The following is a 16,322-nucleotide window of genomic DNA, read 5'->3' on the forward strand; positions in this document are numbered from 1 at the left end:
GTCCGCGGCGGGCCGACCCAAGACCCGCGATCCGGGGCGGGCGAACACGCTGCTGCTGCCGGAGCTCCCGATGTCGGCATCCACGCGGCCCGAGCCTAAGGCGAGTCGCAGCCGCTCCCGCAGCCTCCGAGAACGGCCGGCTCCGCTGATGGTGAGTCCGGTCCGCGGGCTCTGCGAACCAGAGCCCTGGAGGCCGCCAGCTCCAGGAGTTTGGCCGATGGTAGGCCGCAGCAGGAACGGAGACCCGACCTAGAAAACAAAGGTCGGGTCTCCGTTCGGAAGGGACAAATATACAATTTTACAGTTCCCCCCCTCCCCCCACACACACACATAGTACACAACCACAAAAACACGACATCACATTTACAATTAAGACAAAATCCCCCAACAAAAACACAAAGACAAACGGACTGCAGGTAAGCCGCAGCTGCTAGGGCAGCGCCGCCATCTTTGGACTTTATGCTGATCGATGTAATTCTAGGATCGTAAAAGAAATGTTCAGAGAGATACTTGATGTGTCTGTTTTAATACTCCCGTAATCCGTAAATTTCAGGGATTTAAAAGTGACAAATATAACTGACTTATTCCACAAGGCAAAGTGGTAAAACAAGCAACTACAAACACAACCACTAATTGTTGAGAATGTGTCAGAAATTACTCATGTTATCAGGACAGTTAGAAAAGTTCAGATAATTAAGTGACATTGAGTTGGTTTTGTGAAAGGTAAAACATCTCCTGTCTAATTCATTGTTCAAGAAGAAACGTGCTGTGGATAAAGAGAAACAGGTAAATATCAGTTTCAGAAATGCAGAGGCATTTGATTAGGTGTTACAGAGATTTCATACTAATATATATGTATACTAAAACACTCATTTGTTTGTTTGTTTATTCCTGAACTACAGCCAAAACAGAACACGATAGCGTGACAATTTTAGGCCCACCTTACTCACCGTCTTTGGTGCTAATGGAAGAAGTTTCATTGAAATCAGTGTTATATATTTAAAGTTATTCACATTTTAAAGTTTAAATCTAATTCCTAGGGAGGGAGGGGGAGGGAGGGGGAGGAGGGAGGATAAGGGGGATGGAGTGGGCGGGGAGGGGAAGGGGTGGAAGGGGAAGGGGAGAGGGGAAGGGGAGGGGGAAGGAAGGGGAGGGGAGGGAAGGGGGATGCGAGGAGGGGGGAGGAGGAGGGGGGGAGAGGGGGGGAGAGGGAGGGAGGAGGAGGGGGGGGGGGGGAGGAGAGGGGAGGAGGAGGAGAGGGTGCTGCATCAATGCAGGAGAGGTTTGGGCCCACTTGGTCTAGTTTCCTTATGATATCAAGAGTCAAGAGTGTTTTATTGTCATGTGTCCCAGATAGAACAATGAAATTCTTACTTGCTGCAGCGCAACAGAATATGTAACAAAGTATGGTAGGCCATTTGCTTCATGGCCTGTTCTGGATCTCAGGAGCAAACACATGTTCCAACATTTCTCCACTAGACCACAAGATGTAGAAGCAGAATCAGGTGATTCAGCCCATCGAGTCTGCTCCACCATTTGATCATGGTTGATTTATTTTTCTTCTCAATCCCATTTTCTTGCCTGCTCCCTGTAACATTTGACATCCTACAGATCAAGCACCGAGCAATCTCCACTTGAAAAGTGCCCACTATCTGTGGAAATGAATTCCTCATAATATTCCAGTGTGGCCTGACCATAGAGTTGCCAACTATCTCACTCCCAATTATGGGACAAGGTGACGTCAAGGCACCCAGCCAGTGGCCACGAGCTCCCGCTCCAACAATGGCAACCACCCCGGCCGGGAGGCGGGTTGCCACGCAACCTCCGTCAGGCGGCGCCCCGGCCTCCAGTGTCCGGGCCTACAATGTCCGGGCCTACACTGTCCGTGCCTACATTGTCCGAGCCCACACTGCCAGGGCCTACACTAAGACCGCAAGGAATTGCAGCGAATTGTGGACACAGCCCAGACCATCACACAAACCAACCTCCCTTCTCGACACCATTTATACCTCACGCTGCCTCGGCAAGGCCAGCAGCACAATCAAGGACTAGTCTCACCCTGGTCACTCCCTCTTCTCCCCTCTCCCATCAGGCAAGAGGTACAGAAGTGTGAAAACGTACACCTGCAGATTCAGGGACAGTTTCTTCCCAGCTGTTATCAGGCAACTGAATCATCCTACGACAACCAGAGAGCAGTGCTGAACTATTATATACCTCATCGGTGACCCTCAGACTATCCTTGATCAGACTTTACTGGCTTTACCTTGCACTAAACATTATTCCCTTTTCATGTATCTATACACTGTAAATGATTTGATTGTAATCAGGCATTGTCTTTCTGTTGACTGGACAGCACGCAACAAAAGCTTTTCACTGTACCTCGGTACACGTGCTACTAAACTGAAACTGAGTCTCAGGAGCAGCTTCCTCCCCTCTGTTATCGGGCTTTTGAATGTGATAAGCTAGGGTACTGCCTGATTCACCTCTACCCCACTGAGGACATTGGACTTTGTCTCTGGAACTGATGTGCCACGATGCTGAGAATGGCACATTGGCACAGCAGTAGAGTTGCTGCCTTAAAGCACCAGGGACCAAGATTCGATCCTGACTCTGGGTGCTATCTGTATATGGTTTGTACGTTCTCCCTGTGACCGTGCGGGTTTTATCCAGGTGCTCTGGTTTCCTCCCACACTCCAAAGATGTACAGGTTTGTAGGTTAATTGTCTTTGGTAAAAGTTGCAAATTGTGCAGGATATGTACAGGGTACAGTATGTACAGCATGTACTTATGTATATGTACATATGCACAGTAAGTACAGGGTGATCGCTGCGGGGACTTGGTAGGCGAAGGGCCTATTTACGTGCTATATCTCTAAAGTCTAAATTATATTCTGCACCCTGTATCTTCCCTGTTGCTCTACCTATTGTACTTGAGTTTGACTTGAATGTATTTATGGGTGGTATTTTCTTATCAGTTTGGATAGAATGCAAAGCAAACCTGTTCACATAGGACAATAATAAACCTAAACCTAAACTGCGTCCGGGTCCGAGTACACTGGACCGGGCACCCGACACTGCAGATGCTGCCCTGCTGCAGGTCCGCACTGCTGGAGGGTGCCAGCACCGTCGGCAGCGTCAGTGGAGGCAAACAGAAAGCTGGAGTAGCTCAGCAGGACAGGCAGCATCTGTGGATGGGTGGCGTTTTGGGTCGAGATCCTTCTTCAGACTGACCCTTGCTCTGTCCAGATTCTCTATCACCCACTCAACCGCTGCCCGACCCGCTGATCCCCTGCGGCTGGGGGGGGGGGGGGGGGGGGGCTGCGGCCGAGGAGGGGCCTGCGGCCGGGGGGGGGGGGGGCACCTGCGGCCGGAGGGGGGGGCACCTGCGGCCGGGGGGGGGGGGGGCACCTGCGGCCGGGGCGGGGGCACCTGCGGCCGGGGGGGGGGGGGCACCTGCGGCCGGGGGGGGGGGGGCACCTGCGGCCGGGGGGGGGGCACCTGCGGGCGGGGGGGGGGGGGGGGGGGCACCTGCGGCCGGGGGGGGGGGGGCACCTGCGGCCGGAGGGGGGGGCACCTGCGGCCGGGGGGGGGCACCTGCGGCCGGGGGGGGGGGGGGGGGGCACCTGCGGCCGGGGGGGGGGGGGCACCTGCGGCCGGGGGGGGGGGGCACCTGCGGCCGGGGGGGGGGCACCTGCGGCCGGGGGGGGGGGCTTCGGCCGGGGGGGGGGGCCTTCGGCCGGGGGGGGGGCACCTGCGGCCGGGGGGGGGGCCTTCGGCCGGGGGGGGGGGCCTTCGGCCGGGGGGGGGGGCCTTCGGCCGGGGGGGGTGGCGCCTGCGGCCGAGGGGGGGGGCCTGCGGCCGAGGCGGGCCTGCGGCCAGGGAGGGGCCCTACGTCTGGGGGGGGGGCCTGCGGCTGGGGGGGGGCTGCGGCTGGGGGGGGGGGGGGGCCTGGGCGCATTGGTGGGCGGCGACGCCAAGGGAGGGGCGTGGCGTCATGGGGCGGGGCTTGTGCGCGTTGGCGGGCGATGACGCCATGGGGGGCGGGACGGGACCTGGGCGGACGGTGACGCCTATGACGGGGCGGGGCCCGGGCGGGCGGCGACGCCGTGGGGGGCGGGGCAAGGCCTGGACGATCGGTGATGCCATGGGGGCGGGGCAAGGCCTGGGCGGGCGGTGACGCCATGGGGGCAGGGCAAGGCCTGGGCGGGCGGTGACGCCAGGGACGGGACGGGACGGGGCCCGGGCGAGCGGTGACGCCTTGGGGGGCGGGGCGAGGCCTGGACGGCCGGTGACGCCATGGGTGCGTGGCAAGGCCTGGGCGGGCGGTGACGCCATGGGGGGTGGCCTGGTCGGGCGGTGATGTCACGGGGTAACGGGTCGGTTACCACCTGACGGATCGGCGGTGATGGAGGCGGCGGCGGCCGGGCCCGTGTACCGCACCTACCGGCGCCGATGGCTGGTGCTCATCGCCACCTGCGCCCTCAGCTGCTCCAATGCCATGGTAAGTGGGGTGGGGTGCGGCGGCCGCTGCTCTCCCCGGGGATGGGCGCGCTGTCCGCCTGAGCGGCACCGCCCGGGACCAGACCGGCCCCAGTGAGCGGCACCGCCCGGGACCAGACCGGCCCCAGTGAGCGGCACAGACCGGCCCCAGTGAGCGGCACCGCCCGGGACCAGACCGGCCCCAGTGAGCGGCACAGACCGGCCCCAGTGAGCGGCCCCAGTGAGCGGCACTGCCCGGGACCAGACCGGCCCCAGTGAGCGGCACCGCCCGGGACCAGACCGGCCCCAGTGAGCGGCACAGACCGGCCCCAGTGAGCGGCCCCAGTGAGCGGCACTGCCCGGGACCAGACCGGCCCCAGTGAGCGGCACCGCCCGGGACCAGACCGGCCCCAGTGAGCGGCACAGACCGGCCCCAGTGAGCGGCCCCAGTGAGCGGCACCGCCCGGGACCAGACCGGCCCCAGTGACCTGCACCGCCCGGGCCCAGTGAGCGGCACCGCCCGGGTCCAGTGACCGGCACCGCCCGGGCCCAGTGAGCGGCACAGACCGGCCCCAGTGACCGGCACCGCCCGGCCCCAGTGAGCGGCACCGCCCGGCCCCAGTGACCTGCACCGCCCGGGTCCAGTGAGCGGCACCGCCCGGGTCCAGTGAGCGGCACAGACCGGCCCCAGTGACCGGCACCGCCCGGCCCCAGTGACCGGAACCGCCCGGCCCCAGTGACCGGAACCGCCCGGCCCCAGTGAGCGGCACCGCCCGGGTCCAGTGAGCGGCACCGCCCGGCCGCGCTGGCTGCCAGGGATGGGGCGGGCGGGGGCCGGGGGCCGGGGGCGAGCGGTGCTCCCGGCTGTAAGAGGCTGACAGGTGACCAACCACAGGATGGGCGCTCCGTGACTGGCAGCCACCCTTCATCAGGCGATCCTTCACGGGTAGCCACCCTTCATCAGGCGCTCCTTCACGGGTAGCCACCCTTCATCGGGCGATTCTTCACGGGTAGCTGCCCTTCATCATAGAAACATAGAAAATAGGTGCAGGAGTAGGCCATTCGGCCCTTCGAGCCTGCACCGCCATTCAATATGATCATGGCTGATCATCCAGCTCAGTAACCTGTACCTGCCTTCTCTCCATACCCCCTGATCCCTTTAGCCACAAGGGCCACATCTAACTCCCTCTTAAATATAGCCAATGAACTGGCCTCAACTACCTTCTGTGGCAGAGAATTCCACAGATTCGCCACTCTTTGTGTGAAAAAAACCTTTCTCATCTCGGTCCTAACTTTCTCATCTCGGTCCTTTATCATTAAACTGTGACCCCTTGTTCTGGACTTCCCCAACGTCGGGAACAATCTTCCTGCATCTAGCCTGTCCAACCCCTTAAGAACCCCTCATATGAAAGTCCTGCCATCCCAGGAATCAATCTGGTGAACCTTCTCTGTACTCCCTCTATGGCAAGAATGTCTTTCCTCAGATTAGGAGACCAAAACTGTGCAGCAGAACCTCCCTGCTCCTATACTCAAATCCCCTTGCTATGAATGCCAACATACCATTCGCTTTCTTCACTGCCTGCTGCACCTGCATGCCTACTTTCAATGACTGGTTGCATCTCCCCTTCTCCTAATCGGCCACCATTCAGATAATAGTCTGCTTTCCTGTTCTTGCCACCAAAGTGGATAACCTCACAATTATCTACATTATACTGCATCTGCTATGCCTTTGCCCACTCACCTAACCTATCCAAGTCACGTTGCAGCCGCCTAGCATCCTCCTCACAGCCAACACTGCCCCCCAGCTTCGTGTCATCCGCAAACTTGGAGATGTTGCATTCAATTCCCTCGTCCAAATCATTAATATATATTGTAAATAGCTGGGGTCCCAGCACTGAGCCTTGCGGTACCACACTAGTCACTGCCTGCCATTCTGAAAAGGACCCGTTTATTCCTACTCTTTGCTTCCTGTCTGCCAGCCAGTTCTCTACCACATCAACCCCCAATACCGTGTGCTTTAAGTTTGCATACTAATCTCTTATGTGGGACCTTGTCGACAGCCTTCTGGAAGTCCAGATATAACACATCCACTGGTTCTCCCTTATCCACTCTACTAGTTACATCCTCAAAAAATTCTATAAGATTCGTCAGACATGATTTACCTTTCATAAATCCATGCTGACTTTGTCCAATGATTTCACCATTTTCCAAATGTGCTGCTATCCCATCTTTAATAACTGACTCTAGCATTTTCCCAACTACTGATGTTGGGCTAACTGGTCTGTAATTCCCCGTTTTCTCTCTTCCCGACTAACCTGGATTTCACTCAGTTCCTTCATCTCATTTGACCCCCCAGTCCCCTGCTATTTCCGGCAGATTATTTATGTCTTCCTTATTGAAGACAGAACCAAAGTAGTTATTCAATTGGTCTGCCATGTCCTTGTTCCCCATGATCAATTCACCTGTTTCTGACTGCAAGGGACCTTCATTTGTTTTAACTAATCTTTTTCTCTTCACATATCTATAAAAGCTTTTGCAGTCAGTTTTTATGTTCCCTGCCAGTTTTCTTTCATAATCTATTTTCCCTTTCCTAATTAAGCCCTTTGTCCTCCTCTGCTGGACTCTGAATTTCTCCCAGTCCTCTGGTAGGCTGCTTTTTCTTGCTAATTTGTACGCTTCATCTTTTGTTTTGATACTATCCCTAATCTCCCTTGTTAGCCACGGATGCACTACCTTCCCTGATTTATTCTTTTGCCAAACTGGGATGAACAATTGTTGTAGTTCATCCATGCCGTCTTTAAATGCCTTCCATTGCATATCCACCGTCAACCCTTTAAGAATCAATTGCCAGTCTATCTTGGCCAATTCACGTCTCATGCCCTCAATGTAACCTTCTTTAAGTTCAGAACCGTTGTTTCTGAATTAACTAAGTCACTCTCCATCCTAATGAAGAACTCAACCATATTATGGTCACTCTTGCCCAAGGGGCCACGCACATCAAGACTGCTAACTAACCCTTCCTCATTACTTAATACCCAGTCTAGAATAGCCTGCTCTCTCGTTGGTTCCTCTACAAGTTGGTTTAGAAAACTATCCCATATACATTCCAAGAAATCCTCTTCCTCAGCACCTCTGCCAATTTGACACACCCAATCTATATGTAGATTGAAGTCACCCATTATAACTGTTTTACCTTTGTTGCGCGCATTTCTAATTTCCTGTTTGATGCCATCCCCAACTCTACTACTACTGTTAGGTGGCCTGGACACAACTCCCACTAGCGTTTCTGCCCCTTAGTGTTTCACAGCTCTACCCATATCGATTCCACATCCTTCAAGCTAATGTCCTTCCTTTCTATTGCGTTAATCTCCTCTCTAACCAGCAACGCTACCCCACCTCCTTTTCCTTTCTGTCTATCCCTCCTGAATATTGAACAGGTAGCCACCCTTCATCAGGCGATCCTTCACGGGTAGCCACCCTTCATCATCCTTCACGGGTAGCCACCCTTCATCAGGTGATCCTTCACGGGTAGCCACCCTTCATCATCCTTCACGTGTAGCCACCCTTCATCAGGTGATCTTTCACGTGTAGCCACCCTTCATCAGGCGCTCCTTCACGGGTAGTCACCCTTCATCAGGCGATCCTTCACGTGTAGCCACCCTTCATCATTCTTCACTGGTATCCGCCCTGGCCCTGCATCCTGGTCAGGTTCCAGCAGACGTTAAAACAGAATGTAATGCCATCGTCCAAGGACCAGGAGAGAACTAGAAACTGTGGCATTGGCTGTTCAGGTTAACATAGAACCGGGCCAATGGTTCTTGGAAGACATTGACACGGGATTGTAGACGCTTTGAACTTGAACAAAGCACAAAGTATGGAGCAAATCAGCGGGCCAGGCAACAGCTGTAGAGGGAATGGACAGACGACCGTTCAGTCTGAAGAATGGTCCCAACCTGAAAGTTCATCTGTCCATTGCCTCCACAGATATTATCTGACTTGCAGAATTCCTACAGCACTTTGATTCTGGGAAGATGGTGGGTGATCTACCTCTGTGCCCTTTCCTGCATTGTTCCCATATCATTTAATATCCATTGATCTCTGTTTTGAGAGGCACAGATGCAACGAGTAGATCTGCTGCCTCACACCTCTAGAGAACTGGACCTATGAGGTACTTGCAATTCTATAGATGAACCGAGTGCAAATGCAAGCTGTGATCTGACCCAGCAACTCCGCAAGAGAATGGATGCAAAAGACTGCTGACACAAGAATCTTGAGCAAAAGGCAGAGAACTCAGTAAGCCAGGCAGCATTTGTGGAGGGAAATGGACAGATTACTTTTTGAGTCGGGACCATTCTTCAGCCCAATAAAAGGTCTTGTCTTGAAACATCACATGTCCAATCCATGTCCAAACATGACATCACATGTCCAAGCATCCACAGATGCTTCCTGGCACGCTGGGTTCCTTCAGTAGCTATATCTCTCGGTACAGAATGGTCCTAGGCAAGGCTGCATCATTGCCCCAACTTGCTTCCTGTGGAATGAACTGGCCTTTGGGACAAATATTCAACCCGAGTCATTTTACAAACCAAATTTACTACACCCTTAGTCATCAGCCTGCAGTGCCCAGACAGTGCCTGCATATAAATAAAGCTCCCTGACTCCTGCTGCACAATTACACCCCGAGTCCCTGGCAAATGGAGAGCCAGCCCCCTGTTATCTTGGCAGCCACCTCTTCACAGGGGCAGATATTGATAACATTTACTATTCCATTCGGATAAATAATGTGTTCTAGATGAAATCTCCCAACTTGCTTTGAAGCTCACAGTTTATTAGGAAGCTGTTTTCCAACAGACAATCACAAAAGATTTTATAAATACATAAGGAATAAAAGGGTAACTAGAGAGAGAGTGGGACCTCTCAGGAATCAGAAACCTCTGCGGAGCCACAGGAGATGGGCAAGGTCCTCAATGAGTATTTCTCCTCTGTATTTAACGAGAAGAAAGACAGTAGTGCCTCTTTTCAAGAAGGGCTGCAAGGAAAATGCTGGGAACTATAGGCCGGTAAGCTGAACATCTGTCGTTGGTAAGTTACTGGAGAGTATTCTGAGGGATAAGTTATACAGACATTTGTATAGACAAGGGCTGATTAGTGATAATATGGGTTTGTACGTGGGAGGTTGTGTCTCACAAATCTGATTAACCTATTTGTCATGTCTTCAAAAAAATCAATGAGGGCAGAGCTGTAGATGTTGTGTACTTGGATTTCAGTAAGGCATTCGACAAGGTTCCGCATGGTAGGCTGCTCTGGAAGGTTAGATCGCATGGGATCCAAGGAGAGATAGCTGAATGGAGAGCAAATTGGCCCCATGGAGGGAAGCAGAGGGTGATGGTGGAAGGTTGCTACTCGGACTGGAGCCCTCTGACTAGTGATGTGCCTCAGCGTTCGGTGCTGGGCCCGTTGCTGTTTGTCATCTACATCAATGATTTGGATGAGAACATACAGGACAAGATTAGCAAGTTTGCTGATGATACAAAAGTGAGTGGTTTAGCAGATAGTGAAGATGGTTGCGAACGATTGCAGCAGGATCTGGATCGATTGGCCAGGTGGGCGGAGGAATGGTTGATGGAATTTAATGCAGAGACGTGCGAGGTGTTGCATTTTGGGATGTCGAACAAGGGCAGGACCTTTACGGTAAATGGTAGGCCTCTGGGTAGTGTTGTAGAGCAGAGGGATCTAGGAGTACAGGTGCACGGTTCCTTGAAGGTCGAGTTGCAGGTAGATAAGGTGGTCAAAAAGGCTTTTGCCACTTTGGCCTTCATCAGTCAGAGTATTGATTATACAAGTTGGGAGGTCATGTTGCAGTTGTATAAGATGTTGGTGAGACCGCATTTAGAATATTGTGTTCAGTTCTGGGCACCATGTTATAGGAAAGCTTGAAAGGGTTCAGAAAAGATTTACAAGGATGTTGCCAGGACTAGAGGGTGTGAGCTGTAGGGAGAGGTTGAGTGGGTGAGTCTCTATTCCATGGAGCGCAGGAGGATGAGGGGGAGATCTTATAGAGGTGAACAAAATCATGAGAGGAATAGATCGGGTAGATGCACAGAGTCTCTTGCGCAGCGTAGGGGAATCGAGGACCAGAGGACACAGGTTCAAGGTGAAGGGGAAAAGATTTAACAGGAATCCAAGGAGATTCCTTTTCACACAGAGGGTGGTGGGTGTATGGAACAAGCTGCCAGAGGAGGCAGCAACTATCCCGACGTTTAAGAAACAGTTACATGGATAGGACAGGTTTGGAAGGTTATGGACCAAGCGCAGGCAAGTGGGACGAGTGGACATTGTTGGCCAGTGTGGGCAAGTTGGGCCGAAGGGCCTTTCACATTGTATCACTATAACAGCAAGCACCTCTAAACCTTACACATCCTTATCTCTGTGTCTCCCTCTCCCCTGACTCTCATCACCCATTTCTTCTATCCAGAGATGCTGCCTGTTACTCCAGCTTTTTGTATCGATCTTCGAGCCAATAACTTTCCCCGTCTCAGGCCAAGGCTCCCGAAAGAGGTATTCTGAATTCTATTGTGGCAAGAGATTGCCAAAAGGGCAGCAAAAATTATTCAAAGACTCTCTTGAAGTCATAGTGAATAAAGATTGCCAACAAGTTGTGGGAATCCTGGCTCAAAATGGAGAAATAACGTTAGTGATGTTGGAGAAATAGAGTTCCTGGGAAGACAGAGCCCAGAGTGAAAGTTTTGAATGTGCACCTTTTGCCTGCCTGTCCTCTACTAAGCCCTGCCCTGCCTCTGGCAGAGTCCACATTGACAATGAGAACTAGGTCGTCTTGGTCCTGAGTAACACGCGATATGTGTACCTGTGGCAGTGTGCCCTATTTTTCAAGAGTCAGATTCTGGGCAGCTTTGTTGGAAACACTAACTGCTTTGTGCATTGTCACGTAATCCTTTGGTGTCATTCTCGATTTGTGAAGGACACTTGCTGATTCTAGTTTTTGACAAACTCGATCATTTTTGGTTACACTTTTTAATCTTAAGCATGTTTCCCTTTGTTTTATTTCAAAACAAAGAAAAAGAATGAAGGTGTTTTCTAAATTTGCGGCAAGCGAGTGGAGAATTAAACACATTTGACTGCCTTGAGGCAAGAGTCACATGAATACATTTATCAGTCTAAAAATCCGTCAATGTTGGTCGTGTTCCAAGCTATGGAAATCAGATGGTAAGGACAAGTCAAGTCAAGTCAAGTCAAATTTATTTGTCACATACACATACTCGATGTGCAGTGAAATGAAAGTGGCAATGCCTGCGGGTTGTGCACAAAAATAATTACAAAGATGCAGGGATGTGAAATGCAAGCAGCAATGGTGCTTTATGGAAATGTAATGTAATATTTTGAGCCTATGCTCCTGCAAGATTAGACGTGCTGACCTTATTGTTCAGCTTGAGCTGTTTATGGCTGATTTAAGGGACCGTGTTGAATGGCCCAATTCCAGAGCTTCTACTTGCAATAGGAAGTTCTAAGCTGACAGTGCACTTCAACCACAGGGCGCACATGATCTATCCAAGTTAAATGTTGTCTTGTGATGTTGATGTGATGTTTGCATATCACTTGACTAGAAAATTATTCCAAGTATCATTCCCTATTGACTGTGATGTTGTCAGCAGGATCATTGTAACCTTTTGCAAACTGCTGATTGATGATGAGCAGAAGTTCCCATACCCACGTATCTGTCCCTCATCTTTCATAAAGCAGCAGAGCACATGTAGGCCATTCAGCCCTTCTTTCCCACACTGCCATTTTACCCCAGCTCGTTTTTCACAGTTGGAGGAATCCTCATTTCTGCATTTACCCTGGAAAGCTCTGAGTTATTTTTATTTGATTGAAGTCTTTCCGTGTTATTATCTCGGCAGCACAGGACTAGCTTGCTTAATCTCTCCTTGGGAGGACAACCCCTCTCTTCTTCCCTCCCGCCCCGGAATCACTGGTGAACTTCCTTACAGCTCAATGGAGTTTAGAAGGATGAGAGGGGTCTTATAGAGACGTATAAAATTATAAAAGGACTGGACAAGCTAGATGCAGGAAAAATATTCCTAATGTTGGGGGATTCCAGAACCAGGGGCCACAGTCTAAGAATAAAGGGGAGGCCATTTAAAACTGAGGTGAGAAGAAACTTTTTCACCCAGAGAGTTGTGAATTTGTGGAATTCTCGGCCACAGAAGGCAGTGGAGACCAATTCACTGGATGAATTTAAAAGAGAGTTAGATAGAGCTCTAGGGGCTAGTGGAATCAAGGAATATGGGGAGAAGGCAGGCACGGGTTACTGATTGTGGATGATCAGAATGAGTGGCGGTGCTGGCTCGAAGGGTCAAATGGCCTTCTCCTGCACCTATTTTCGATGAATATGTCTCTCTAGGTGGGCAGGTAAGTAGCAAGTGGTTTAGACTAGAGCGACATGGTTAGGTTAGATGAGTAGGCGAAAGTTGGCAAATGGAGTATAATGTGTGAAATATAGAAAGCTAGTACTCAAGTGCAGCATTTAATAGGTCAAGCTAATGGAAGGTTGAATTTACTTCACGATTCATGAAACAGCACAGGAACAGGCCCTTCGGCCCACAATGTCTGTGTCGAACATAATGTCAAGACACAAGATGGGGTACTGATTATGGATCTGCCATGATCACAGTGAATGGTGGTGCTGTCTCGAAGGGCCGAATGGCCTCCTCCTGCACCAATTGTCTATTGTAACTCTTATTTGCCTCGCATAATCCATATCCCTGCATTCCCTGCATATCAATGTGTCCATCCAAAAACCTCCTCAATTGCACTATCACGTCTGTCTCCACTAGTGTCCAGCGTTCCAGGCACTCACTGCTGTGTGTCTGTCGTGCCTGTCTTGTCTGTTGTGTCTGTGTGAAAAAATCTCCTCTCACTTTATATCAAGAGTCTGACTTGTGCTGCTGCAAGTAAGAATGTCATCATCCCATTTATGACATTAAAACACTCTTGACTCTCTTGACTATTATTTGATATTTGCATCTTTGGAAAAAAGGCTCTGACTGTCTACCCTATCTACGCCTTTCATAATTTATATACAGCTCTCCCCTCAACCTCTAGCATTTCAGAGAAAATAATGCAAGCCTGTCTAAACTCTTCCTGTACTCATGCCCCTAACCCAGGCCCAGACACCATTCTGCTAAACAACGACACACAAATTGCTGGAATAACCTAGTGGGTCAGGAGAACGTGGATAGGTGATGTTTTGGGTAGGGACCCTTCTTCAGACTGATTGTGTATGTGTGTGGGGGCAAGGCAAAGACTGGTGAGTTGTAGTTAGACAATAGACAATAGGTGCAGGAGTAGGCCATTCAGCCCTTCGAGCCAGCACCGCCATTCAATGCGATCATGGCTGATCACTCTCAATCAGTACCCCGTTCCTGCCTTCTCCCCATACCCCCTCACTCCGCTATCCTTAAGAGCTCTATCCAGCTCTCTCTTGAAAGCATCCAACGAACTGGCCTCCACTGCCTTCTGAGGCAGAGAATTCCACACCTTCACCACTCTCTGACTGAAAAAGTTCTTTCTCATCTCCGTTCTAAATGGCCTACCCCTTATTCTTAAACTGTGGCCCCTTGTTCTGGACTCCCCCAACATTGGGAACATGTTTCCTGCCTCTAATGTGTCCAATCCCCTAATTATCTTATATGTTTCAATAAGATCCCCCCTCATCCTTGTAAATTCCAGTGTATACAAGCCCAATCGCTCCAGCCTTTCAACATACGACAGTCCCGCCATTCCGGGAATTAACCTAGTGAACCTACGCTGCACGCCCTCCATAGCAAGAATATCCTTCCTCAAATTTGGAGACCAAAACTGCACACAGTACTCCAGGTGCGGTCTCACCAGGGCCCGGTACAACTGTAGAAGGACCTCTTTGCTCCTATACTCAACTCCTTGTTACGAAGGCCAACATTCCATTGGCTTTCTTCACTGCCTGCTGTACCTGCATGCTTCCTTTCATTGACTGATGCACTAGGACACCCAGATCTCGTTGAACTCCCCCTCCTCTTAACTTGACACCATTCAGATAATAATCTGCCTTTCTATTCTTACTTCCAAAGTGAATAACCTCACACTTATCTACATTAAACTGCATCTGCCATGTATCCGCCCACTCACACAACCTGTCCAAGTCACCCTGCAGCCTTATTGCATCTTCCTCACAATTCACACTACCCCCAGCTTAGTATCATCTCCAAATTTGCTAATGGTACTTTTAATCCCTTCGTCTAAGTCATTAATGTATATCGTAAATAGCTGGGGTCCCAGCACCGAACCTTGCGGTACCCCACTGGTCACTGCCTGCCATTCCGAAAGGGCCCCATTTATCCCCACTCTTTGCTTTCTGTCTGTCAACCAATTTTCTATCCATGTCAGTACCCTACCCCCAATACCATGTGCCCTAATTTTGCCCACTAATCTCCTATGTGGGACCTTGTCGAAGGCTTTCTGAAAGTCGAGGTACACCACATCCCTGTCAATTTTCCTAGTTACATCCTCAAAAAATTCCAGTAGATTTGTCAAGCATGATTTCCCCTTCGTAAATCCATGCTGACTCGGAATGATCCCGTTACTGCTATCCAAATGCTCAGCAATTTCGTCTTTTATAATTGACTCCAGCATCTTCCCCACCACTGATGTCAGACTAACTGGTCTATAATTACCCGTTTTCTCTCTCCCTCCTTTCTTAAAAAGTGGGATAACATTTGCTATCCTCCAATCCACAGGAACTGATCCTGAATCTATAGAACATTGAAAAATGATCTCCAATGCATCCACTATTTCTAGAGCCACCTCCTTAAGTACCCTGGGATGCAGACCATCAGGCCCTGGGGATTTATCAGCCTTCAGTCCCATCAGTCTACCCAAAACCATTTCCTGCCTAATGTGGATTTCCTTCAGTTCCTCCATCACCCTAGGTTCTCCTAGGGGATGTTGATTTCCTCGCAGGAGATGCCAGAACCAGAAGGCATGGCCTCAGAACAAGGAGTTGCTCCTTTAAAACTTCGATAAGGGAAACATTCTTACAAGAGCTAAAAGTCTTTGGAACTTGCCACGGAGAGCTGTGGGGGAAGAATCGCTAGCTATGGGGTGTTGCACTTTGGGAGGTTTAATGTAAGGGGAAAATATACAATTAATGGCAAGACCCTCAACGGCTGTGGTGTACAGAAGGATCTTGGCGTCCAAGTCCATAACTCCCTGAAAGTGGCAACACAAGTAGATAGAGTGGTAAAGAAAGTGTGTGGTATGCTTGCCTTCATTGGTCGGGTGATTGAGTATAGGAGTCAGGAAGTCATGATGCAGCTTTGTAGGATTTTGGTTAGACTGCATTAGGAGTATTATCTCAGTGACTACCCGATCTATTCCTTTCATGATTTTGTGCACCTCTATAAGATCCCCCCTCATCCTCCTGCGCTCCAAGGAATAGAGATCCAGTCTACTCAACCTCTCCCTACAGCTGACACCCTCTAGTCCTGGCAACATTCTCGTAAATCTTTTCTGAACCCTTTCAAGCTTGACAATATCTTTCTCATAACATGGTGCCCAGAGTTGAACACAATATTTTAAATGTGATCTCACCAGCGTCTTGTACAACTTCAACATGACCTCTCAACCTCTGTATTCGTGCTGTACTTCTGTTTCCTCATTGACGTGGCATCTTATCAAAGACCTCCTGAACTGCACCACGCCCATCGCGTCTGCTTTATCTATTCCGCCATTGATGACAACTAAAAGCTCCATTCGACCTGTCAAACATTTTTTCCCGTTTATAATTCCCGT

The 16,322-nt window shown here is 50.8% G+C and overlaps 1 protein-coding gene across 2 annotated transcripts in view; it reads left to right on the forward strand.

Moving 5' to 3' along the window:
- The first annotated feature begins 4,345 nt into the window (after positions 1 to 4,345).
- slc49a3 (solute carrier family 49 member 3) overlaps positions 4,346 to 16,322 on the forward strand; it is a 73,484-nt gene continuing 61,507 nt past the window's right edge. For both annotated transcript variants that reach the window (XM_078413071.1, XM_078413078.1), the window contains exon 1: positions 4,346 to 4,500. In XM_078413071.1, coding sequence (XP_078269197.1) covers positions 4,405 to 4,500 — 96 coding nt within the window. In that variant the 5' untranslated portion in view covers positions 4,346 to 4,404. The remainder of the gene's footprint in view (positions 4,501 to 16,322) is intronic.

Source organism: Rhinoraja longicauda, chromosome 1 (assembly GCF_053455715.1).
Source record: "Rhinoraja longicauda isolate Sanriku21f chromosome 1, sRhiLon1.1, whole genome shotgun sequence".
In the NCBI taxonomy this organism is placed as follows: domain Eukaryota; kingdom Metazoa; phylum Chordata; class Chondrichthyes; order Rajiformes; family Arhynchobatidae; genus Rhinoraja; species Rhinoraja longicauda.